The sequence below is a fragment of the Egretta garzetta genome, unplaced genomic scaffold, assembly GCF_000687185.1.
Source record: "Egretta garzetta isolate BGI_Z169 unplaced genomic scaffold, ASM68718v1 scaffold45, whole genome shotgun sequence".
NCBI classification, from domain to species: domain Eukaryota; kingdom Metazoa; phylum Chordata; class Aves; order Pelecaniformes; family Ardeidae; genus Egretta; species Egretta garzetta.
The window spans coordinates 6,187,141-6,213,614 of record NW_009260028.1 but is presented as its reverse complement, the minus strand read 5'-3'; the positions used below and the strand labels follow the sequence as shown (position 1 = coordinate 6,213,614).

Genomic DNA, 26,474 nt, shown 5'->3' with positions numbered 1-26,474 from the left:
CGTAAACGTGAGCCACTGACGCGATGAGCAAGTTGTTGCCTTAACTGGGGCAAACTAGAAGAGATGCTGAACTCCAGAACGCTCGCTGTAATACTGATGGGACGGTATCGTACTGTGTTACATATGTACCCTTTTGCTCCATTCCTCTAAATCCTTTGTTTCATGTCTGTTCTTATTTTTCCCGGTGATCTGAAGAGTATTCTTTGGGACCTGTATTGGTCCATATGCAGTAACGTGAGACTAACTAGTAAAAGCAGAAGTAGTGAAGGAGGGCAGATGGTTTCTTAATAAATTGTTCATTTACAGGAGGGCTGTTCTGTTACACTTTTTTTTTGTATGGGTATAAAACCAATGTAATTTTCCATAAGTGTTCATGGATTAAAATCACTATGAGAGAAGGGAGTGCTGATTCTAAAGAGAAGAGTAATTTTCTAGGTCAAACTTCTATGTTTAAAGCATGGGTGGCCTTTTTTTGTGAGACTTTGTTTTAAATAGAAGGTGAATTAATACAGTATAAATAGGGTCATTATTTCAAATGCGTGATGCGTGCAAAATAAAATAAAATGACCGACACAGATAACTGACTTCTGTCCCTGTTTTTTCTCAGCCTTCTAGCAGTGGCCGAGCTGCAGAGCTTCTCGCCAAAGAACGTGGAACAGTGCCTGGGTTTATTGGCTTTGGAACATCTCAGAGTGATCTAGGATATGTTCCTGCAGTTCAAGGAGCAGAGGAAATAGACAGCCTTGTAGATGCTGATTTTCGAATGGTGTTGCGAAAACTTTCTAAAAGGGATATCACAACAAAACTAAAAGTACGTGTATCCTTTGTCCCCCATAATTTTTTTGTTGTTGGAAACCAATCCATTTTTCTTAAGGATGGGAGGGGAATATCTGAAGGTAGCTAATACTAATTTCATATTGATAAATTTGCTAGAACTGCAATCCAGAAGGTGTCTTGGAGGACTTACGACACTTACACAAATGCTGATGGAGCATTCATAAAATTAACTCTCCAGATGCTCAGTTACAGGAAATGAATTTTTGAAAAAGAGAGTTGCAATGTCTGGTAGAAGCTGGTAAATCACAGAACGTAGCTATCTGACTTGTTAAATCATGCTCTTGATATCTTGATTTTAGGCTATGCAGGAGTTTGGGACAATGTGCAAGGAAAGAGAAGCGGAAGTTGTTAAAGGTGTTCTTCCTTACTGGCCAAGAATTTATTGTAAAATCTCACTAGTAAGTATTAAAGTATCTAAATTGAAAACTTCTCTGAATACATCCTGTGAAAACCTCTAAGGCAGTCTTTATTGGTATATCTAACTTTGTTGGAGTTACTGACTTGTTCTAGGGAAAACATGAAGAAAAGTGGTGTTCTTTATTGTGGAGGTGTCTCAGTATTGGCAGTGGGTAGAATCTTGAACTGTTGATGCCTGGGCTCTGCTTGCTGGACGGAGGTAGCTGTTTGTTAGACTTCTATGTTGAAAAGATGCCAAGATATTTCTTCTCATTAAAAGTTCTTTTATGTTGATTCCAGAACAGCTAAAGAGAACATAATGCTCATTTAACATAATTATAAATCTTTTTGATCTAGGACTAATATCTGACCAGACTTAGCATTAAAAAAAACTAAACCACACAAAAACCCAAACATGAAAAGACCATGTGTAGCCGGATAATCCATAATTTTCTGATATATTTAATACATCTTGAAACTATCTGGACTGGCTGCTATTGGAAATGTGATACTGGACAAAATTAATCGCTATTCTGATCCATTAGAGCAATTCCTAGTATTTCTTTTAGGAGCCAAGAGCATAGAAAGTCATGGTGTTGTAAATTCATACACAAATAGCGGATAATGATGCACAATTTTTGTAGACTTATGGCCATTTTAATCCGAAAAATGTCTTCAAGGCTTCCTGTTTCTCTTGCCTCTTGTCTTTCTGTGTCCTGGTTTTGGCTGCGATAGAGTTACCTAGAGGCTGGCATACTGCTGTGTTTTGGATTCGGTAGTAGCAGAATGTTGATAACACCCTGATGGTTTAGTTGTTGCTGAGCAGTGCTTATACCCATCAAGGACTTTTCAGCTTCCCCTGCTCTGCCAGGTGCACGAGAAGCTGGGAGGGGGCACAGCCAGGACAGCTGACGCCAACTAGCCAAAGGGCTATTCCAGACCATATGGTGTCATGCTCAGTATATGAACTGGGGGGAGCTGGCCCAGGGGGGCAGCGATCACTGCTCGGGGATGGGCTGGGCATTGGTCGGCAGGTGGTGAGCAATTGCATTGTGCATCACTTGTTTTGTATGTTCTGTATATTCTATCATTGTTATTATTACTACCACTATTTTCTCTTTCTCTGCTGTTCTATTAAACTGTCTTTATCCAACCCCCAGGTTTTTACTTTTTTTTTTTTTTTACTGATTTACTCCCCCATCTCATTAGGGTGTGGGAGGACAGTGAGCGAACGGCTGTGTGGTGCTTAGTTGCTGGCTGGAGTTAAACCAGGACATTGTGTTAGATGTTTGTATAAAATGGAAATAAAACTTTAGTTAGGGGTATCAGGAAAAGGTTACAATTTTGATTGTACAACACATTGGGAATATGATGCTGCTAAGTTAGGACTCTTCCCTTGTCTAGGGATAACAAGACTTTTTTTGTTGTTAGTGTTGCGTATTTTCAAATCTGTATAGCAGAATTCATTGTGAAAATGGCTGAACTGAGAGACAGCTCTCTTTTTTTTTTTGTCATCACTTGTGCTTTGAAATACCTAGCATCAAAGGTAAATTTCTTAAAACAATAAACCTTTCTCTTTTTTTTTTTTTTTAAACAGGATCATGATCGCCGTGTGCGAGAAGCAACTCAGCAATCTTTTGAGCAACTGATTCTTAAAGTAAAGAAACACTTAGCTCCTTACTTAAAAAGTATCATGGGATACTGGCTGATTGCTCAGTGTGACACTTACTCCCCTGCTGCTTCTGCTGCAAAAGTAGCTTTTGAAAAAGCTTTTCCGTCAAGCAAACAACCTGAAGCCTTAGCATTCTGCAAGGATGAAATTCTTAATGTGAGTTTATACCCATGTATTTCTTTAAGGCTTTGTGTTGAGTATATGTCAACTTTTATTATAAGTTTAAAACTCATCCTGCCCCCGTCTATTCTTTGTGGTTAAATTTCTTTCTCACCTGAAACTTTGCTCCTGCTAAGGTGAAGAGAAGACTGAGGCAAAGACACATCCTCTATTTTTTTGACTTGCGGTTAGAGTGACTGGAACCAGAGGAATGAAATTAATTTTCTTGTATGCATTTCTATGTAATGATGCTCAGTCATCACATAACTAATTTTCTTGTATGCATTTCTATGTAATGATGCATAATGATGCATCACATAATGTTGCTGACAGATAGAATAATGATGCTGGAGTAGTTTAGCTGCAGTGGTAGAGGATTAAAAAGTGCTGAGCAGTGCTTCAGAGAGCCTCTACAAGTTTCGTTCTGACCAAGGTTAACGCTCTTCTGCCAGTCATATATGATACTGAATTGACTGAATTTAAAAAGGTAAAAGTTTGCATTGCTGGCCCATCATACACAAAGTTAAGCATTTTGTTTTGTCTCAGTTTGGCGCTTTTTTACCAGAAGCCTGCTGTCATAACGCTTTGGAAGTTGCAGTCCTATGAAGTCTTGATTCAAACAGTACCACAGCTACTATGTTCAGTTTGAAATTAAGTTCTTGTTAAATAGCTTGTGTAAAATGTGTTTAAAAGGTTTGACTTGGAGGTTGTGAAGTTTTATTGTAGAGCTGTTTTTGAATAATGTGTAGGCTATATTACTCACATATAAATTTTAGATTCTCATGTGTATATATATATATTTTTTTTTCCCCCCTAGGTACTTCAAGATCACCTTCTGAAAGAAACACCTGATACACTCAGTGACCCTCAGTATGTTAGCCTGCTTTAATGTATATGGTTTAAGTCTTGGTGTATACCGGGTTCTCTGTCCCTGGAGGCAGTGGATTTAGTTTTGTTTCAAGAGACAGAATAGTTATTTGAGTTCAGATCCCAGCAACTTTCTTTGGGACTAAAGTATAAATGCTTTTGAAAGTGTTATCAGTTGCCTAATTTGTGTTTCAGCTCTTTTAGGAGTAGCATTTTTAAGTAGCCGGAAGATGAGATGACTTGAAACTCTTTCTTTATAATGTAATTTGGTAGCGTTAGAGCCTATGGGAAGTTTACATATCTACATTGCTGGCATCTGAAATCAAAAGAAAAACACAGAAAAAGTGAAGACAGTTTGGTTTAGACAGTTTAGAAGACCTTGAGAAGCCTACTGATTTATTTATGGTTCACTTCAATTTTTTTTCATTTGTTTTCCGAGAACTGTACCAGAGGAAGAAAGGGAAGCCAAATTTTTCCGGATTCTGACCTGTTCCTTGCTAGCTTTAAAAAAGTTGCTTAGCATGTTGCCAAAGAAAGAGATGCAGTCATTGGAGGAAAAGTTGATGTCACTTCTGTCCCAAAATAAATTTTGGAAATACAGCAAACACAGCGTACCACAGGTGACTTTTTATATTTTTTCTTCATTTTGATTGTTTTTAGTTAAAGATAATACACTGAACCTAAGCAAGTATTAATTACTTGTATTCTACAAGAATGAACTTTGTGCTTTGCTGAATTATCTTTGAAACAGCCTTCAAATTTCTAGGCCTTAAATAGACAATATTGGTCTAAAAGTTACGCAATAGGCTAATTTGTTATTTGTGTCATCATTATCATCTTCTTGGCAATCTTTTCAAATTCATGTAAAAGATACAAACTGTGTCAGTTTACTGAATGTGTTCTTAGTGCTTTTGGATTTTCATTTTTTTAAAGCCATTTCATTGGTCTTTGGTCTGCTAAGACCAATAGTGCATAAAGTGATGAATTAATTCTGGTAGTATTTTGTTAAAAAGTTTTAAAGTAGTTTTGGGAAAACATGCCTTTTGAGAAGTATATTAAAGTAAAATTTTTGATAAACATTTTATCACTAAACAAACTACTTCAAAATATTAAGCAGGCTTATCAATTTATTTATTTTTCTTTAATAATATTTAAACCTTTGCTGATGTGATAAAGTATGGGGACCGCGTATTGTGAGTTAGAGTGATTTTAAAAGGAATGTTATAAACTACATGAGGTGGCAAAGTGTTGCCATTTGACTAAAATTTTGTTTTTCTGTGGCCTGTGTCAGGTTCGCTCAGCTTTCTTTGAGCTGGCTTCCGCTTTTTGCCAGTACCTGCCTGAGCTGGTGAAAACTGAAGCACCAAGAGTTTGTCCTGCTGTTCTTCTCAGCATTGATGACAGCGATGCAGTGGTGTGTCCTGCTCTTTGGGAGGCTGTACTTTATGCTCTTGCCACTATTGAGGTAATGTGGGAAACCTAAGGGGCAGACATTTTACTCAAATTAAACTTTTCACCAAGTGCCATTGTTTTCTCTGTACAACTAGGAAGAACAGCTTGACTGGGTTTTCTTTATGATTCATAACATGAATTTATCAATGCTATGTGCTCCTTCCTCCTTGGGGTTCAGTGTAACTTTCAAATATATTGTGTCCAGCATGTCTGAAAATCAGAGTTGTTAATTAAATTAACCTGAATCCGTTTGATTAAAAATACTAATAAGTAAAATAATAATGCTTAAAGCCTTTTTCTTGGTTAAAGGCAGTTACAAAAATGACCCGCAGTGCATTTTTTTTGGTTTGTTTGTTTCCCCTTCTAATTTAATGCTTGCTTCTATAACTCTTTTCTTTGTTGGTTTTTTTTTTTAATTTTAAGTGAAATACCAGCTTTGAATTTATTAGCAGGATGAGTGGTGTTGCCACAGACTGGGATGCTTTGAGGGTTTAATGCTGCAGATCTATTTTGTAACTGCTGGTATAAACGGTAACAATTTATGGGGCAAAAATATCTTTGTTCAGCTTGCTATAAATATGGGTATCTGAAACTATAATAAATCAGATCAGATGACAAAATCTTTGGGGTGTGGGGGAAAGTGCCAAGGTATTTTGTAACAATCAGAAGATTTTTGAGGGGAGTTTTGAAGTTTGTGATGCTTCTAAAGTTAGGATTTTGAAATCGTTGCTTATTCTTGACAAGAACTCAGAATTAAATACAGGACCAGTTACGATAATGATTTTTATGAAGCATCCTTAAAGCATTATTAAAGAGAAGCCTTTAATTGCAGTTTGCTAACAAGGAGGGGCCATTTATTTTAAACAATTCAGAAACACTTTTATCACATCAACTTCTTAAATTCGCAAGCTGAAATAGGGAGAAAGTGATTTTTAAAAATACTGGCATGTGAATTTAAATTTTGCAATAACTCGTTTCAGCTACAACATAGGGAGGTAGATTAAATGTCTGTCTTGGGAGTTCTTTGTAGGCAACATATTCCTGTTTACTTTACAATAAGTGTATGTCTTTCTGTAGGATTGTTGGAGTCATGTAAATGCCAAGAAGGGAGTTCTACCAAAGCTATGGACAGTGCTTCGGGAAGGTGGACGAGGACTAGCTACCATTATATACCCAAATCTCTTGCCGTTCATCAGCAAGGTACCTCCTGGCATTGCAGAACCAAAACTGGAATATTTCAGAACTTTTTTCAGCTCTATAATTCAAGGGTATGGACCATAAATTTATTTATTTATTTTTTTAAATCAGTCTCTTACATTTGGAAATAGGAGAACTAATATTCTTTAAGCATTGAAAGATAAGTAACATACCATTTGCCTTGAGGATATTTAAATATGCGTTAATTGTTTATTTGAGAAAAGACTGTTTTCACTATAATATTTGAAAATCATATTTTTAAAATACTTCTAAATATCCAAAACTGGAGTCAGTCCTTTGTGGCTGTCCCTGTCTTCTTAAACATCCAGCCTTCTTTTTGATTTTTATTGCATCTTCCTTACCAAAAGCATTTTTAGCTTCCCTTGTCAAAGCTTTGTGTTTATTCCATGGTAAGTTTTAAAATGGGAAATGAATTTAAAATTGAGTGTCTTTGGAAGTTACCAGGCTCTTCTCACCAGTATGTAATTATTACAGAGGTTATTGGGATTAGCATTGTGATGGTGATATTTCCTATATGCAGGAACTTTAATTCTCATGATACTGATTTTTAAAGGTTTGAAACTGCTATCATTTTTTGCCTTTAAAACATATCAAACCCAACTTTCTGGCAAATCTAACTTAAATAATGCATGTGCATTGTATACTCAAAAGCATATGTAAGTTATTGTATGAAAGACTAAAATATAACCTATTTAAACAAAAATCAATTCTTGATTGATGTTGGCATGGCCATTAGCAGAGCTCTTGGAGAAGAGAGTTATGTATGGGTTGGTTTTGAAAAGTGTATAGAATTTTATTAGAAGTAGTAAAATGGTTATCGTATTTGTATGGTAATTTGTGTGGTCAAATTTTCCTTAAAAAGCAAACAAATCACAGTTGTTTAGACCCATACTGGCTATAGTGAAACTGTCTTTTGGTAGCTTTTTGTTTTATTTTTTTTCTTTTTTCTGTACTGTCAGAAAGTGACACCTTCTAAACCTCTCTGGTGTGTGTAGAAAATTGTAAAGGAGTTTTGACAAACACCTGAAACATTAGGCAGTATGCTTGACTAGATATGGTTCCTTAATTTACATAGATTTATTTTTTTTTATGAATGCTAAAGCTAGATGAAAAAGTTATTTTAATATGTTGTATTAAATACCTGCATTTATTTTTTGACTATTAAAATATGTCCTATTGAATTTGTTTTGATCTGACTCCTATCAGTGATTCTGTTATTGTATATTCTCATATTGGAGTTGTCTGGATAAGATCAGCATAGGTTCGTTACATTCATTACATGCACACTGGCTTTCTTAGAAGCACAGATGACTGAGTGTGCCCTCCCTCCGGTGTTGCCTTTCAATAGGTTGTCAAGTGAGAGAGCAATAGCCAGCCCTTCAGAAAGTTCAGCAATTATAACTGCATTTATGGAATGCCTGCGCTTTGCCATACTACAGAAAATAGACAAAGAAGATGACCAAAGACAAATTCATCAAATGCTTATATATGATCAGGTATTTGTTATAAATACTTAATCTAGTTGTGTGTACATTTAAGAATTCAAAGTTTAAGAAAAACAGAAGTTTCTGTGAGGATTTACTTCTCTGTTGAAAGTTTCACCAGATTTTATGGAAAAGATAATCTTACTGAATTTAGTAAATTTTTTCCTTCCTATAAAATCATTCCTTTTACTGTGCACCCCACCCTGTGTATTTTTATTAAGTGTTCAAGCATGAGTAATTCTGATGGTTTTGGAATTGCTTCTGGGATGTTTTTCAAAATTATAGAATTTCCTGGTATTATAAAGAATAAAATGATCATCTAGTTGGATTACTGTTCTTTAATAATTTTTTTGTCTTTATAGCTAATTCCTCTTACCAATGCTGTACTCAGGGAGCCCAAGTTACAAAACGGACCATTATTTTATCAAATAGCAGAAACGCTGAGCTCCTGGGAAGCTAAAGCAGAACTCTCCAATGATGATGGCACAGATGAAGTTTTCCAGAAACTGTTGTCAAATTTTTGGGACCGTCTTTTAAAAATGTGTGTACTTCATGTTGATACATTGGATGCTGATGAGAAATCACTGTTTGCCATATCTGGTATGCTAGAAATTCTTCAGAATCCAAAGAGTGCTACAAAACCAAACAATAGAAAATCTCTAAAAATCAGATTTACAGATGAGGATGAATCTGAAAGAAACACAGAGAATGGAAAACTCACAGAAGTGAGAAATAGTGACTCTGAAATACAGGCTGACTTGCAGTGTAGGAAAGAACCTTTAGAGGATTTAGTCTGCAACCTTGCTGAACTGAGTATCGTGTATGTCAATGAACAGAAGTCAGAACAACATTTGAAATTTCTCTCTGCCCTGCTCAACTCTTTTTCTTCAGACAGAGTTTTTCAAGTACTTTTGGAGCAGGGAAATGATACAAGCTCTGCTCAGGCTGAATCCCAAAATGAAATTAAAGCTCATCATGAAAGTCCATCTGTACAATTTCTGTATATGAATTTAATAACTTGGCTGAAAGAAGACTGGAGGAAAGACATCCATTTTCTGGTTGATATTTTGTACAGTGTGCTTAACTGTTGCAACAGTAATGATGAAAGGAAAATTGTTCTTGATGATTTAACAAAGGTATGACTCTTGTCCGTTTTATTATTAGTTTTTGTCAAAGTGACTACTCTTTGTGGGCTGTAGTTGGTTGATCATTTTGTTTTGGGGCTGTAGAAAGAAAAATCTACATGAACAAATTCAAGGTAAGGAAGGTAGATTTAGGAAAGGTTGACAGTGTTGGGGTGAAAGGTTATGACATATGTCCTGTTCTATATGGTATAAACCATTAAAAAAGTAACATCAGAATTTCTCTGTTCTTGCTTTTATACTACTCATTGATGACCTTTCCTATACATACAGTCCCTTATTGATCTGTGTGGTGGAGAAAGACTCTGAAGCCAAAAATAATATCAGTAACTTTGTTACTGAAACTTAGCAACTTCTCCTTATTCCCTACAGAAAATGAAATTGAAAACCAAACAGTTAAAATGGTATTGAATGCTTCTTATTCAGCAAAGAATTTGTTAAATATTGTGGAATTTTGTTTTTCTTTCAGATGGATTTGCAATGGATTATTTTTCTCCAGATAATTCAAAAGGTACCTCTTAAGACTTTTTTTGTTCTTGTTTTGCATAGTTTTGAATATTTCCCTGGTGTTAGCTTTGAGAGTTAAAGTGTTTGAATGACTTTTAGTAACAGTTTCAGAGTGTTTTAAGTGCATTTAAATCTGGGGACAGTCTTAGAAATGAAATTATGATACCAAAACAAAAGCATCTTTGTCCCTTCTATTTCTGGCCAGTTTGCTCTTCGAGCCAGGGGCATTTTTCTGGTCATCCCTTCTAAGCTAGAGAGAATGGAGTTGAGTATGAGACCAATCATTTAAATGATTATTTGTATCATCACCTTTACATTGTGCTTTCAAGGAAAAGGTAGTATACAGTTTTTTCACATGGGATATTGAGAGGCTGACATTTAAGTGATTGCTTGGGATGAAATATGAAGCGTATTACAAATTTTTGGACGAAGAGGTCATAGCACTTGATTTACGGTCCAGTGTGTTGACCATAATATCTTTCCACACAGATACTGTGTATTTTAGGAATCCTCAGGTTTTATGATTTTGTAACTTACAATGGCTTATCACCAAAATAATGTTTTTCTGATTTGTGACCTTCCATTTCTTTTTAGAGAAATTCAGATGCTGTAAATAGATTTTATGTTGTAAATAGGTTTAATCTCAGCCAACTTGGTCATCCAAAAGTTATCTTTCTAACTCCAGTGTAGACATTGCCTGGGCTTTATAGTTGGAGAAAAGGAAAAAGAAGAGCTTTCAGAAGGCGACTTGCTTCACTCTAAAGTAGAGGTCTGACCAAGTCATAAGTTGCTGTCTCTGACCAAAAAGAAAGCTGGGGGGATTGTTGCAGATGTAAACACCTAGAGACTTAATGTTTATGACAGATGATATGACTCCCACTCTGTGTGTGCAGGTTTGACATACTGATCTTGTGCTTAGTTAGTAATAAAAGTTAATACCCTCAAAAGACTATTAGAATTACTTTCTTGTGATTCAGGCATGCTCAAGCACAACAAAACTTTCCTTAGTCTCTGACTGGCTGAAAGGAGATACACTTGGAGAAAGACTGGTAATGCTGGCAGATGATCTGTGTCACCTGGGTTTAAAACCTATAGCAGCCTCATCAGAATCATCCTCTTCAGAAAGGTGGACCCTCCTGAGCTTAGTGTTGTCGCAACACATTAAAAATGGTAAGCATATTTATTCTTGGAGTTTGTGAAGAGTAAATACTGCGCTTACGCTTTGTAGAAGACTGAAAGGAATTTGAGATCTTCCAGAACACTTAATTTATAACATCTAGGCTTTCTTCTGGGTTTTTTGTTTGGTTTTTTGTTTGGGTTTTTTTTTTTCTTGTTGGTTTTTTGGTTGAGGTTTTTTACCTGAGCCAATTAACCATGTCCAGTTTAATTTTTTAAACACTAACTTGCAGCAGCAGCAACATTGCCATTTCTTTGGTCTGCATTGCTAAACAGAAGTCAGTGTTTAAAGAACAGATTCAGACTTGCAAGTCTGGAAAACTTGAGGAAAATTTAAGTAAGCTTGATTTATTAGCTGATGTGCTGTAAAATAGTATTAATTTTTAAACTATATCATCTTAAATTTACCTTCAAAACTAGAATATCAAAAATCAACGGCTATGGACCTGTGCATGTGTTGGTAATGCCTTGTTACAGGACCTATGAATTGCTTTGAGCCATTTTCAGTTAGATTTGTGTATTTTAAAAACTGTGTGTGTGCACTTAACGCTGTATATGTAATCTATTTTTTATTAATAACATCCTATTTAATTTCTTCCTTGTGTTTTGTGGTATCTGTGATACAGACTTCTAGTGGAGTTCAAGTTTTTTGATGTTTTCCATGTAAACTTTTCATTTGGGTTTTGTTAAACCCAGGATTTGCTTTGATCCCTGAGGTAACATACTCCAGTTTATTTGAATGCTGGGCACATTTGTGGTACTTTCAAGTTTCAAAGATGCACACAAGTTGACTGTAGTGGATGTTCATAGATAGTGCATCCTGAAGGTGTTGTAAGATTGTTATTTCTGTTACGTGAACTTCTGATGTAGAGGAGCATCAGGAAAACCTGTTCCCACTCTCCAGGGAGAGTTCAACAAGCTGGCTCACTTGTGAGTCAGTGGTGTCCTAGGGCTGGTTGTCCAGTGACTCCACCTTTTGGCTCTAGAGCTGAAGGTATGGCTGAGCTCAGGTATTCTTTTTGTGCTGGGTGCTGTGTGACCTGTTTTTTAATGCATGTTGGATGAAGTCCAAGAGACCTTCAGGAACTATGGTTCTTCTTGACTTGGTGATTTAGGCCAAAATAGAGTATGTGGATTTTCAAAAAGATTTTTAATGAGATCTCTCATCCAAGTTTCTCAGGGTTAACTGTCATGGAGTAAATGGAAGGGCCTTTCATGGATCAGTAACCTGTCAGATGATAGGAATTAAAGGGAAAAAAGGATAAATAGTGAAAGGATGGTAATTGTTTATGATAAATTATTCAGAGTAGTCAAAACTGAAACTTCAGGGAGCTGTAGCAGTGTGTTCTGATACTGAATGGTTAATTGATATAATTGCAAATTAATTTCCAAACCAATAAATATCAAAAGTATACATGGGAAGAACACAATTGTAACTGTATCTGTTCAATGATAGGCTCTGAGCTGTTAAAACTCAGAGAAGAGTCATTGAGATGGTTCCCTGTAAGTGGCAGGTTGTTACTCAGCAATAAAAAAGGAATATGGGTTATTAAGAGCTGCTGTGAAAAGAACGAAGAACAAATGAAAATTATTACAGCATTGGTGTGTCAGTATCTTGAATACTGCCCGTAGTTTTGGTCACTGCAATATTCTTGTTTACCTACATGCTTTTGAAAAAAGGTGTGATGGAATTAGTATACACCCAAATAAAGATGGCAGGGGTGGTTAGGCAAATGCAGTGGCCTGTGCTTGTGGAGGCAATAAAACAGACTAGAATTTTTCAGCTTGCAGTGAAAGCGATTGGGGATGGGGTTGTGGTAAAGAGCCATAAAATCATAATTTGTGTGGAAAAAGCAAACAGGAAGAATTTTTCCATTGTTTCTTTAAATGGAAGAGCCTGAGGTTGCTTACAGGTGTTTAGATAGTGGGCTTGAGGAAAGAGAAAAGTATACTTCCTCATGCAGTTCATAAATAAATAATGGAACTCATTGCCACAGGATGCTATGGAGTTTGAGGATAAATGAGATTAGCCTATTTCAATCCAGTGAGAAAAGGACTAAGCATATTCATGGAAGATTGGTCTGATTGGGTTAATTATATGCAATGGTCCAGGTGTAATCCCTGGCTCACAGTTGATTACCAGAAGCTGAGAGGGGATCACTCTGCACTTGCTTTATTTTATATACCTTTTGTCTAAGCTGCTTCAGCTGGTTTAGAGAAAATGTACTTGGCAATGTGAAACTTTGGCTAGGTGATCCTTGATGACTGGGGAATAAGAAAGAAAGTTTAGGTTTATTTTGCATTCAAAATTAGTAAATAAAAGACAAATTGGTACATATTAACATGATGCCTTTGAATGATCAGGTTTATCAAGTAATCAAAGCATGCTGTCTTTTTCCTCTCCCCAACAGAATCTTTGATTGGTGAAACTTTTGTTGAAAGGATTATTGATAAACTTCAAGCAGCTCTGTCTAAAGCCAAGGATCTTTCTGAAGCTGGAAATACTGAACCATCAGTATCTTTCATCTGTGATGTAGCCTCAAGCTTTTTCAGCTCAGTTAAAGGGTGTTTACTGATGCCATCCTCAGAAGACTTGCTGCTTACCATCTTCCAGTTGTGTGCCCAGAGGCAGGATGTTACGCACTTAACAGGTAACTTGGAAAAAGAACTTTGACTGAACTTTTTTGTAGTTGATGATTACATCTAAATTCTTCTTTTTTATAAAACAGATTCAAGTATGTAATAGAATATTGAGTTCACAGACATTGAGCACTTGCAGCTGTAACTGACATGAAAATCTCTGCTTTAATTTACAGTGCCAGTAGTTACTACTAAACAACAAGTCCTGTACATCTTTACAAGGATTTTAAACTTTTTTGATGTTAGTATCCCTGTGCTTCAGCTATCTTTGAAGCTGTGATATACCACACTTCGTGGAGTGTTACATAAATTATTTAAGGTCTATGAAGTACAAAGAATTAGCGTTTTTTTTTGTTCTTTCTGCAATGAGGAGTTCCTATGAAAAGATGTGTGCAATCGCTTCATTAAAGATACTTGTATTTATTCTGAAATAATTTCTATTGGTCAAGTTGCTCTGACAAATTGTGACCGATTTCTCTCTCCACCAGTGTCTCATTTTTCAGGCTGAGATCCTGACTTATATTCTTTGAATGCAGAATTTGAGAGTAATAAATTGGTATATGCATTTACTGACATAAGTACAATGGAGGAAATGGTGAAGTGTTGTCATAAAAGTGAAGGAGAACACTAACCTGAAAACCACTGCTGCTTTGCAAATGAGTATTGATGTTGTGAATGTTCAGTATTTGAGTATTTTAAAAAGATCTGCGGTTTTGAAAACCATATGAACACATTGTAGTAGGAAACAGGAACATCACTCATTCTCAAATAAAATATTACCCGTGTGTCAAAGTTAATTTAAAATTGCTCTACAACAAGAAACCTATATGTTTGCCCTTGATAGTTATTGCATGTAACCACATAGAAAAGATGATTCTTTTCCTGCTCTAGGACCTTTAGATATGTGATTGTTGCTGTATGCTGTAGGTTGTAATTTGAGTTTGCCTGTTTGTGGTGGTTTTGCTTGTCTGTTTATTGTTTGGTTTTTCTCCCCCCCCAATAGATTTACTTGTATGTAAATTAAAACACACTTGGATGTCCGGTGTAGATTCACTTGTGCGTCAACTTCGGACTACGCAGAAACAGAGTACCTTTTTGCATAAATCTGCACTGTGGGTCAAGAATCAAATTCAGTCTTCCTCTTTGGATGTTAAAAGGTAATTGTGATGTATATGTCCACTTTGTAATATGTTGTTCGCCAAAATACACTAAGATCAGTGCTGTACTAGTCTTTAATTGACATCAAGAGTTTTTTCAGCGTGTCAGAGGTGAGAGCTGTGGGTAGAGCATAACTTAAAATGCCATTGGTATAGCATGAATACAGCATTGATACAATGTATATAGCATTGTTTTAATGTAAAAAAAAGTTTTCACTGGATAGTGCCATACTTGTTTGCAGCGTTTTCTCCTTTTCTCAGCCTTCAGGTTTTGATCTCTGCAGTTAGTGATTTGTTGTCTAAGCTTACGGAAGCTGATGGACAGTCTGGATATCTTGTGGGAGCTTATTTTGAGCATGTCACACCAAACAAAATCGAGTGGGGGAAATTGCACGAATCTCTATCTGCTGAGGTATGAAAATGATAATGGACTTGCACGTGGTAGTCAATCTCACCTCAAGTCTCCGTCCTTTAGGGTGATAAGCATTCTTTATTTTGACATGGCACTGCAGTTAGGAATGTGTATATGTCTGTGTAAAGGTTCTTTTCAGCTTCTGTCCATGACAGAGGACAGAATCTGTATGTTTATGGCTCTGTTCAGTGCTACTGGAGAGAATAAAAATCTATGAAATTTTCTGCATGGAACACCAGCAGCTTACTTCACAATTTAGGAATTTTGTCTGACAGAATATACATCATGCAAGTGTTCTTAGTTTTTATTCTTCTGAGATTCATTTTGTGAAAGACACCAACATCTGCAGGGGAACATGATACGCTGACTATCAATAAAATGCTGGCATATATAGACTGGAGAGTGGGGAAAGACATAAATTCCCTGTCTAACAACCAACCTTCAGTAACCCTAGTATTTCCTGTAAAATATAAAGAGTTCTAAAGATACATGTTTATTTCTGAGGCAGCAATGCAGTTTCAAGTTACTGCTGTGCGTTTAGTTTTTTTAATATGCTGGAATGGGTCATCTTCACCATTGTGCTTTTGGTGTTAATTTGTATCTTTCATGGTTATTTTTTAGTAATTCTGAATTTTCAAGGTTAAACAGTTCATAGCTCTTCTGTGCATCATTAAAATGTCAATTATTTGTTCATACTCTTTTTATGCACATATTACAGTGGATGCACAAACCTCTTTTGGAAGGAAGGCTTAGTATGAATTGTGAACCTTTGGGATCACGTGTCAGGCTGTGTGGCACAACTAAACTTCCAGGCCATCTGTGTACTTCAGCCTTATTAAGTAAAATGGTGCTACTTGTATTGGAAAATGGTATAGTCCATGGAAATGATGATGCTGAAAGAAAGAAAATCGACAATATAAGTAAGTTACAATGGTAAAACTTAAAGGAATTTGATTTTGTAGTAGTTGCAAATTAACCTGAATTGATAACTAGAAATGAATAGTTAAAGTTTGGTATATAGGTTATGAGAAATCATCCTTTTACCTTTTGTTGTTTGGGTTTTTTTTTTCTTTAGTTCTCCTTTAAAAGTATAAGTATGCACAAGTATAGTGTTTATATTTCTAGACCTTTTGTGATTATATACATACTATCTCAACAGAACTTTGAATTTGGAGAAGTTTGAACTTACGATGAACTTTAAAGTTGTTCATTGCCAAAACACATGGTGCATTGGCATGAGTGGGCAGTGGGAACTTTATCCATGCCATCAAATAAATGCCCTGAGTGTTTAGCCAGAATATAAAGATATCTTGAGGCAGCAAGTTTCTTAATTCCACCAGGTGGAGTCTTGTTTCTTTTTATTTACAGAATGCTCAAATTAGAGCCAGCATTATCACATTAACAATTCTATCTCCAAAAGTCTCACCATGATGAGAAGTGTAATTGTTCAGTGTGGGTGTTTGTAAGCTAATGAAGAAATCACATACTAACTAACCAAATTAATTTGTTTTTTTTCTGGACTTAGATCTTGATTGCTGTCTGCAAGAAATATGAATATTTAAAAAAAAAAAAAAAGAAAAAAAAGAGAGTAGAGAGGAGTTAAGAGTTCTTCTCATGCTTGATTTGCTTTAAAATTTCCTGAACGTCTAGAATAGAGTACTCTAGCCTTTTCCCCTCTTGTATTTTATGATGCAATGGCAAATATCCAGTTCATGCTCTGAAGCACCTGAGATTGCACGTGTCATCTTTTTAGTGCATTGAAGCCAATAAAACCCCAACAAAACCTTGACCTGAAACTTCTTGCTTATGCAATGAATATATTCAGCAGTTGCTTGTAAACAACAACCTTTGTTTAATTAGTTGCAGAGCTGTTGTACTCATTACAGTGGATTGAAGAATTGGAGAATCCTCCTTGTCTGCTTCTGGAATATCTTCATATGCTAGAAGAAATGCACATCACGTATGAGAAGTTCAGTACACTAAGTAATACAAGTAGCCTTCAGCAAACAATATTTGATAGGTATGTAAGAACAAGTAAAACAAGCCTTAAATCTGTCTTCATAATTTTCACTGTATAGAGTATTAAGTGCTACCATATTTCCTTTTATGTATTGATTCAAACTGCATCTGAATGCTTTTGCTGTGAACTGTGCATCTTCTATATATTAACCGGGGTCTTTCTTCTTCTTTGAAGATCACAGGAACATGGAAGACTCTGGTCCTTAACCATGGCTAAAGTGATTCATGTGGAAAACACTGTATCCTGTGAGACGAAACAACTTTTTAAGACAACAGAAGGGTACCTTAATACTGCTGCCTATAATCTTTTAGTTTGTTGCAAATGTTGATAATGTTAAATGATACTGAGTCTGATGAATGACAACTGAAGACTGAAAATTTGGTAATACCTGTGTATGGTATGTAAAAGGAAGGCTCAGTTTAGTGTGGGGGTTTAATTACATCATATTAAATCATCATGAACCGATTTGCATTTTGTTTTCTAGTTAAATTTTGGCATTTGTTTCATTCTCGATGTTTTGCTTGTATAAATAGGTTTCTGCCATTAACAGAAGGCAGATTGCATACACTTCAGTGTCTATCACCTTTTTTAATTGAGGAAGAAAAGAAAGAACTTGTCTTCCACTGTGTGGCCAAACTTATGACATGCACGCAGACAGAGCTTTCCAGCACTGATGGTGAGTATGTTCTTACCTCAGTCCGCTTCATTGAAATTGAAGAACGTTATTTTTTAATAATGTTTGGTTTTGAATAAAATGTGCGAACTGTAATAATACTGGTTTTCCTAGAAAGAAATGTCTTCTTGGTTTGCATATTTCTTCTAAACTGTTTGGCATAGTAATTTTCTGTCTTATTAAGGAAGTACAAGCTATACTGCCTGGTATAAAATTAGAAATAAAGGATTTAGGCTGATATTGTTAAAAGAATTTTGATATTGCTGTGCTTCTTGTTTGGTCTATCTGATTTAAACACAGCTGTAAACATCAAAGTTTTCAATTAATCCTTTAGGTTTTACATAGCATGCAAAAATATTACTGTTGTCAACTGATAGTGTCATGATTATCTTCAGATGCTTTAGCAAGACCTCTCTCACAGTTCATGTATAATTTTTGAGTAGTCCTTCCAGTGCATGGGACATAATGTGCTGAGTCAGAACTTCGGTGCATACACTTTCAGCAGCTTTTGAAAAATTATTTAAAGGGGACTTAGGTGTGTTATAATAATACTTTGGATATCCTTTAGAAAATCTTTCTATTTTCACAAACTTACTGCTTTTCAAGAAAATTCTTTGGAAAGGCTCACACATAGTCCTTCTACATGTTTCAGTTAGATGTCATTTAAAAGAAAGAACTTACTTTTTTTTTTCCCCTCAGTACTGCTTTTGTGCATTCTACTGTGCTTGCATGTGCTCTTATTGATCAGTCTATATAAAAACTTGAAAGTTGATTTTGTATTTTTAAACAGGACTATGCTTACTTAAACTGAAAAAACTATCTTTGGTGACTTTAAACGGTGGACATCTGTCCCCTGGCAGTTTCCTCGGGTTTTCAGATGAGTTCTTCAAATGGATGTCCTCAAAGTGTGAAAAATTTCAGTGTTAGTGTCATGCAGCAATTGAGAGGAATCTTGAATCTTTCTACTGTGGTAGTTTCCCGAACTCTTCAGATTTAGTTAAGCTTTCCTGGCTTTCTGAGTGAACTGGTGAACCAACCAAATGTGGCTGTGAAACTTTAAACAGAAAATGCGAAAAAAGAATCTTCACTCCCCCCTTGCTGTGGAGTGCTCTTGTTTTTAATGCTGGTTTCTTGTTGCTCTTGTAAAACATTGCACTGCTGCTTAAGTGAAGTGGGTTTCTTGTTTGTTTTTGCTGTGCATAAATGGTACTTTAATTAACTCAGTTCTTTGTCATTATGCTTGTAAGAAATGTTCTTGTTCTCTGGCAAATCTAGATACATGCAGTTTTCCTTAAAAATGGAACACAGTACTAATGCAACAGTAGTACTTCACTCTGAAAGTAAAAATTAACACTTTTACGATAATATTGGAATTCACAACTCACAAGTAATTGTCTCCCCAAATTATTGCTTTGCATATTGCATCTTTAGTAGCACAAATAGATTTAAATCTTAGGAGGTATTTTTCCTTTTTGTTAATTATATAAACCAACAGTTAATCTTATAGGAGTTTTTGGTTGGTTTGAGGGTTGGTTTTGGTTTCTTTTAAGTTTGGGTTGGATATAGTATTTTTGATTTAACAATGGCATCTCTGGATTAAGTGTTCAAAGAAGAAAGCTTAGGTATTATCCAGACTATCTTATGATGTTAATGTTTTAAGTTCAAATAAAATGATCCAGTCAGTTGACACACATTCAAACGTTTGCTTTGTCTTGATAATTAAGACCTATTGAGTATGATATTTGTATTACATTATAGGAGCATTTGGGTGTCTTTCCATTTTGAACTCCTGCTTGAATGATAGAAGTATTGATTGTGATCACCTACTACCTGGAATACTAAAAATCATAATATCTTGGAAAAATGATAATGAGGACAGCTTTCTCTTTAGCTGGTGGGTGCAACTTTTGAGATGATTTGCCTTTTTTTTTTTTTTTAACTTCTATAACAAGATTTTTAAAAATGCAGAGTCATTATTAACTCAGACAAAATCAATTTGTAAGTTACAACTGCTATCCAGAGCTCCAGTGTTATGTTTTTAAGCCTTTGTAGAATTGGATTGCTCAGTTTAATACACCTGTCTTTATCTAGTAACTCATACTGAAGAAAATTACCTGGGTGGTGGAAGGCTGGGAAACTGGGAGCTTTTCTAATGCACCTAGATGTCAACTGTTTCCAAAAGCATTCAACCAGCTATCCAGGTGTTGGTGGATATTTAGTTCCGAATTCTGATTGCTTATTTAGGTAGCAGAAAGGAAAACTTGGATACCAAACTTCGGTGTCTGGTTTTTAAAATTCTGAACCTGAAAATGTCACTTGGAAAGCTTCCAGCAAGTAGTGAAAATATACTGAGGTTCATTTGTCTTGAGTATAGTGAGAAAAATCCAGGCAACAAAGTCTTGAAATAATGTACACTATTTGGACATTTGAGGGCTTATATTTTATTTTTAAAATTAGTAACTCAAATGATTATTTTTCTTGCACTGATTTTAGTTAAAATTGCTACATTTCATAGCTTATGTAAGTATATTACTTGAGTGAATACGTAAATTGTACAGTTTTAGGAATCTGTATAACATGCAAACGAGCAAGTAGCTCTGACAGACTATTTTGTACCTGTTGACTGACTGACTTAGACTTGGCAGCTAATGTAATATTCTATCTTCGAAAGACAGAGTATCAAAAGCACGTAGGGTAGAGCCTGGTGCAAGACTAATTTGTCCTAAGAGGAGGAGTGAAGGCAAGAATATAAATACTTGTGTCTACAACATGAAGATATGTAAGCTTTTAGTTGTGTTTTTATTGCAGCAATCTGAAAGAAACAAGTGCTCAGTTACTTGGTTTCAACATAGAGGTGATCCGTTACCTGCCCTTGTTGCTGGAGTATTCCACAGCTCCTTTGGCTGATAATGAATGGGACTTTATCATGTGCTCCATGCTGGCTTGGTTAGAGGTAATATGAAAGAGACTGTTACTAACTGTTGCATTGCAGCTTTTAATAGGAGCGTCCTGATGCCCTCTGAACCTACTGGACTGATGCAGGGGAGAGGGGGGGTTTAAAAACGTAGGCTATGAGATAACTACATTTTTGTAATCTTCCTGGGCTGTCTGATCAACATTTCATCCTAAACCTTTGAAAGCTATATGTTAAAAGTTTACCTATTTATTTACAAAGTGCAAAGCTGGGTATCGGGATGATACAGTAAAACATTGTAGAAGCTGTGCCACATAGCAATTGAATTTGAAGGAAGGTGCATGAGGGTTGCCAAGAAGCATGGAAATCAAAGTGCTCCTAATAGTTCTTATTTAGAGTTTAGAACACAGTGGTCTTAGTAGTTTTTTGTTTCGTCTAATGTGTATGTTAACTTTCTAGTACTTTAGAGCAATGGTCAATATTAATAGCTGGGTACTCAGCATTTCAAAGATAACTTATTTTAAAAAGCGTCTTAGTCGAAATGCAGAACTAAGAAAATAAACTTTATCTACCGCATAGGTGCCTAATGTTCCACCTCCAGTTTTGATGTACTTACCTTTTTAGATTATTCTCTGGATATGGCAGGCACATAGTTATCTCAGCTTAGCAAATATTTGACACAATGTTAAAAAGAATTGCACAAAATCCTTTTTTCATTGAACTTTGACCAAGGTCATGTGTGGCTTAAAAGCATGAGCAATACTGTATCTTCTGTTTCTTGTTGCATATGGAGCTGAAATTAACCACCCCCTTGAAGTAATACAGTGGTTAGTAATTGCATCGGTAATAGAAAAATAATTTTGAAATGTGTCTGCTGTAGGTCTCTATGTTAGAAAAATAATATCCCTTTAAGACTAAAGTCTAACATGACACGTAAAAATTAACTGAATCAGAAGCAGTATCTGCATTTCAATGTCTAAATGATCACATGAAACATCAAAATTATATTCCAGTGCTGTTAGAAAACAGAGTGAACAGCTGACTACTTCTTTATTAATCAAATAAAGATACAGGATTTCTCACCCTCTAGCTTTTTAGTTCTTTTTTTTTTTTTTTTTTTTTTTTTTAATAGTTATAGCACCCTCTGTCACTACACACTTTTAAGGGCCATCTGGAAACTTCTATGTGGCCTGTCTTGGTCTCAGGATTAATCTTCCTACCTATGCTGTATGTCCCTCAAAAATATATTTTTTTAATTTCAAAAAAAACCCCAACCCAAACAGCAAACTTGTATGAAAAACTTGTTGCATAGATTAAGTGCTTGGGAATATTTTTAATATTTAATGATACTCCTTTTTTGGGGAAACTACTAAGAATAAAACTAAAAAGAAGGAGCTATGTTGGGGGTGAGGAAATATTCTCCCGATCACCACTTCAATAATTTCTAGTTTACAATAGTAAGTTGCTGATTTCCTTCTGCAGTTTGGAAATACAAGCATGATGTTGGTATGGCTTTTATATTTGGGAGAGAAAAGAGAGCACGTATCAATTTTGGCTCACTTGGCTGCACAAGTACTCCAGATAAGCTACAACTGCGTACAATTCTGTTTGAATCCACTTAGTGGCAGTTTCTTTCTGTCATTACAGAGAAGGTCATATAAGGGAAGCATTTGAGGATTCTAAATGTTGATGAGACTTCGAAATGATTTTCAGCAGTTCTTACTAAAATACTGATTATATTTTTAAAGTCTTTTACTTTTTCCCCCAAATAGTTTTAAAATGGTCCTTGCAATTGAGTCTTCTTTGAAATTACACTTTCTGGTATAGACAAAGAATGTGAAACAGATATTTTAAAGCAAATTTATAGTTAAGAAATATTCCTTTCTTTTTTTTTTTTTTTTCCTCCTAGACAACCAGTGAAAACCATTCGCTTTATCATGTCCCGCTTGTGCAGATTTTTGCTTGTGTCAGTTGTGACTTGGCATCTGCCCTTAGCACTTACTTTGAAGCTGCAACTCCTGAAACTACTGAAAACCTTCCTGTGAATTTAATCAGTGAATGGAAAGAATTCTTTTCTGAAGGAATTCACAATTTGCTGTTACCTTTGTTGGTGAAAGTCACAGGCAAGTATATGGCAAGGAGGGTAATAGTGGTAACTGTTGGGCTATTCTGAAACAGAACTTGAAGGGCTGTATTTTTTAATTTATAGAAATATTAGGTCAATATAGCTTATAAAGCCTCACTTTTTTGAACACTTATATGCTAATTAGTAAAGTAATTGCACTTAATATTGTGACTTTTAAGATTAAATGGATTCTGATAAGCAGAGTCTGAGTTGTTTCTAGTAATGCTTGTTTATGATATCCATACGTTCTGTATCACAGCTTGTCTTTCTCTCTTTTAAATAGGAGAAAACAAAAATGCATCTGATGGCTCCTTTCAGAGCTCTGTGTTAACATCTTTGGGTAAAGCTCTAACATACATCTCAAAGGACCAGCTGTTAAACCATAAATTGCCAGCGAAGTTTGTTGCAGGCCAGAAAACAAATCTTCCAGATAAACTCCAGACTCTACTAAATACGTTATCTCCACTGTTGCTTTTTCGGGCTAGACCTGTACAGATTTCTGTCTACCATATGTTGTATAAGTAAGAATCAACAAATTTCTCACTTCCCTCACCCCCCTCGCCTTTTATTTTTAAATGTGCTGTAGAACATGCACTTATAGATGTGTTTAGCAAAGTCATGTTCTGAGAGAATATCCTTAACTGGGCATTTGTGTTCTGTATTAGAGAACATTATATAAAGCCGCGAATGCTAAATGTAATTGTAAAAGTAGACTAAAAATATACTGAGAAATTTTACTGCAGTACATGAAGATACAATTTTATTTTCTGTACCGTAATTACATAGATGTCAGTATCATAACTATAAAGCTATTTTTAGCCCCTATTTTAACATTTAGAGAATCCTAAAATGTAAACTGAAATGTTCCAGGTTTTATCCGAGTCTGACAGTATCACTACATAGTATGAACTTTTTATTTTCACTAGTTTGGATACAAAAATGAAGAAAGTGAATAAAGATGTGTAGTATTCTTGTGAACTTTTTTGATATCTCTAATACCAAAAGAGAGAATACAGAATTTGAAGAATAACATGTGCATTTGACTCCTCAAAATGCAGGTTGTGAGGCAGAAGGCTTAAGCATAAGAGGCTACCATTATCTTTCACTTATACTGAGGCACAAAGTTGCAGCAGCTTTATTCTGAGATAGAGAAGTTTATTTTAGCATGACTCAGGAAGTATAAAAGGTCTGGAAAAGAAACGAGGAAAGCTACATGCTCATTGGCAGTCATTCAGGAACCAACTTTGCAATGGTGACATGTCACTTAAAGATTCTGTGTCGTTATGAAGGACTATTTGCCATTATTTTATTGCTTATCATTAATGTTGACTTTGATAAGCAAAGAACTATGCATCACATACATTGAAGTAGTTAAAATTAAATCTGATTTCCTTTCCGTATTTCTATAGATTAATGCCTGAATTGCCTAAATTTGATGATGAAGATCTCAAATCTTATGGTGATGAAGAGGAGGAATCGGCTTTGTATGTATTTTTTCCTCATGTTTTTTTATGATGGTTTTCCGTATTGTTAAAATGTGTTACACAAGCTGACATTTGCAGCAGAGTAGTCATCTGTCAGGAGGTGATAAAAGACAAAAAATGGCATGGCTATGACAGTAGGGTCATAAATAATGGAAATATTCAATATAATTGGTTTAGTCTGCCTTTGTGCTGAGACTGGAAACTATTTTGCAATTGTTTTCTAGGTACGGTTACTAGAGTAAGTGCAACATTTATGCTCTATATTGTAAAATCTTGACAGCTTTTTACTGGACTGCTGTATTCAGAATGTGTCCAGCTGCACAGGAAATTCAGTTTCTTAAACCTCCAAAATTGACCTGAGTGTTTTATACAGCTTGAATCTGATAAAGTCACCAGTTTGAAGAAAGAATATGGTAACTGATTTAAAAGAATAGTAATAAATTACCTCAGCCCAATGGTTAATACTTTTTTTTACTATGGAGCTGCAAAAGGCTTTTTAATCCAGTGCCAAAGCCCAAACCCAGCACATTCAGTGGTTAGGAGATCCAGTGTTCAGTTGCTCCTTTGTTGGTGTGACTTGACAAAGAAAGAAAGAAAGCAAACCAGCTGTCCATGATGCAGGTTAAATCAGGTCAGCCATAGACCACTTTCAGATTAAGTGATCAGCATGCAGTTTATATCCGTCTTGCAAGAAGTAAAAGTGCCAACTGTCCGTTTCAGGAAAAAAAAAAATTAAAATCTTAAAATCTAGCACTGATGTGTGAATCTGAAAGTAAATGTTCCTGTAATAAAAGGCCCCTTTTGTGTTCTACATACCTGGCTTTACTAACAGGTTTCTAGGAAAGCTGTGAATGTAAATTCAGTTAAAGCTCTGCTCAAGGTTTGACTTCACTATGCCAGATAACATTTTTCCATAGATCACCTCCAGCGGCTCTTATGTCTGTCCTGGCCACTCAAGAACTCTTGCTAGAAAACATCCTGGAATGCATCCCAGTTGGAGAATTTGCAGTTATTCAGCCCCTGAGCGACGAGTTCTGCCTTGTTCTAGGATATCTTCTCACTTGGAAGTTAACGTTAGCTTTTTTCAAAGCAGCTTCTTCTCAGGTATATGTTGAGAGTCTTTTCCTTTTAACTGGATTTCTTAACATGCTTGGTTTGAATCTTGAAGTTTCATCCAGCCTTTTTATTCTTTTAATTATGTATCTTCCTACCTCTTGTTTTTGTGGAATTAGTGGAATTCTGAAAGCATCAATAGACTTAGATTTCTGCACTCCAGTAGTTCAGGATGGTAATATTAGAGTAATAAAGAATTAAGATTCATTAACAGCTGATTCTTTCTGGCATTTTCAAACAAGCTTGCTACATTTTATGATCTAATCATTTAAAATGGTGCAGAGAACTAAATCACTCTTCTAAACACTTGTTCTGAATCACAGTCTTGCTTTTCCTTCCTGCAGGAACATATTTGTATTATTTACAGAGTAAGCTATATTTGTTAAGTCTCATCTGTATTTCATGTGTGTGTTGTGTTTTGTTTTGAACACTCTCAGCTGCGGGTTCTCTACTCACAATACCTTAGAAGAACAAAAAGCTTGAATAAGCTGCTTTATCACTTGTTCAGGCTTATGCCTGAAAACCCTGTCTTTTCTGGGCCAACTTCAGAAGTTCCAAATAAGGACACAAAAACCTTCTTTACTGAAGAGCTTCATTTAGATGTCAAAGGTTAGTAAAAATTGTACTTGTGCATTTGAGAGTTTTGATATTGCTGAAGTTGAAATATCCTTTAAATATGCTTTTCTAAATACGTATTTAGAAAATCTTACCTATAAAATAGATCACACAGAGAAATACATACATATATTTAAAAATCTTTGACTAACATTCCCCATCTGAAGCTTAACCAAAGTTGAAATGTGTTGTGGTTTAACCCGGCTGGCAACTAAGCATCACACAGCCGCTCGCTCACTCCCCCCCCGCCTCCCTCAATGGGATGGGGGAGAGAATTGGGAAAAGGAAGTAAGACCAGTGGGTTGAGATAGAGACAGTTTAATAAGAGAGAAGAATAACAATTGTGATGATAATAATAATGGTAAGAGAATATACAGAATATATAAAACAAGTGATGCACAATGCAGTTGC

General features: G+C 35.5%; 1 protein-coding gene across 2 annotated transcripts in view; it reads left to right on the top strand.

Annotated features, from left to right (window-relative positions):
- Positions 1-610: 610 nt before the first annotated feature.
- Positions 611-26,474, top strand: part of LTN1 (listerin E3 ubiquitin protein ligase 1) — a 31,459-nt gene continuing 5,595 nt past the window's right edge. Inside the window, exons 1-25 of one of the 2 annotated variants that reach the window (XM_009640954.2) lie at positions 611-811; positions 1,137-1,235; positions 2,831-3,061; positions 3,882-3,934; positions 4,371-4,551; positions 5,223-5,396; positions 6,461-6,651; positions 7,950-8,097; positions 8,448-9,221; positions 9,697-9,738; positions 10,712-10,904; positions 13,322-13,561; positions 14,554-14,707; positions 14,969-15,119; positions 15,838-16,039; positions 16,980-17,139; positions 17,314-17,418; positions 17,673-17,815; positions 19,571-19,706; positions 20,621-20,765; positions 22,636-22,849; positions 23,135-23,372; positions 24,261-24,335; positions 25,253-25,439; positions 25,886-26,057. In XM_009640954.2, coding sequence (XP_009639249.1) covers positions 764-811; positions 1,137-1,235; positions 2,831-3,061; positions 3,882-3,934; positions 4,371-4,551; positions 5,223-5,396; positions 6,461-6,651; positions 7,950-8,097; positions 8,448-9,221; positions 9,697-9,738; positions 10,712-10,904; positions 13,322-13,561; positions 14,554-14,707; positions 14,969-15,119; positions 15,838-16,039; positions 16,980-17,139; positions 17,314-17,418; positions 17,673-17,815; positions 19,571-19,706; positions 20,621-20,765; positions 22,636-22,849; positions 23,135-23,372; positions 24,261-24,335; positions 25,253-25,439; positions 25,886-26,057 — 4,456 coding nt within the window. In that variant the 5' untranslated portion in view covers positions 611-763. The remainder of the gene's footprint in view (positions 812-1,136; positions 1,236-2,830; positions 3,062-3,881; positions 3,935-4,370; positions 4,552-5,222; positions 5,397-6,460; positions 6,652-7,949; positions 8,098-8,447; positions 9,222-9,696; positions 9,739-10,711; positions 10,905-13,321; positions 13,562-14,553; positions 14,708-14,968; positions 15,120-15,837; positions 16,040-16,979; positions 17,140-17,313; positions 17,419-17,672; positions 17,816-19,570; positions 19,707-20,620; positions 20,766-22,635; positions 22,850-23,134; positions 23,373-24,260; positions 24,336-25,252; positions 25,440-25,885; positions 26,058-26,474) is intronic. The other variant, XM_035896408.1, reaches the window with a different exon arrangement.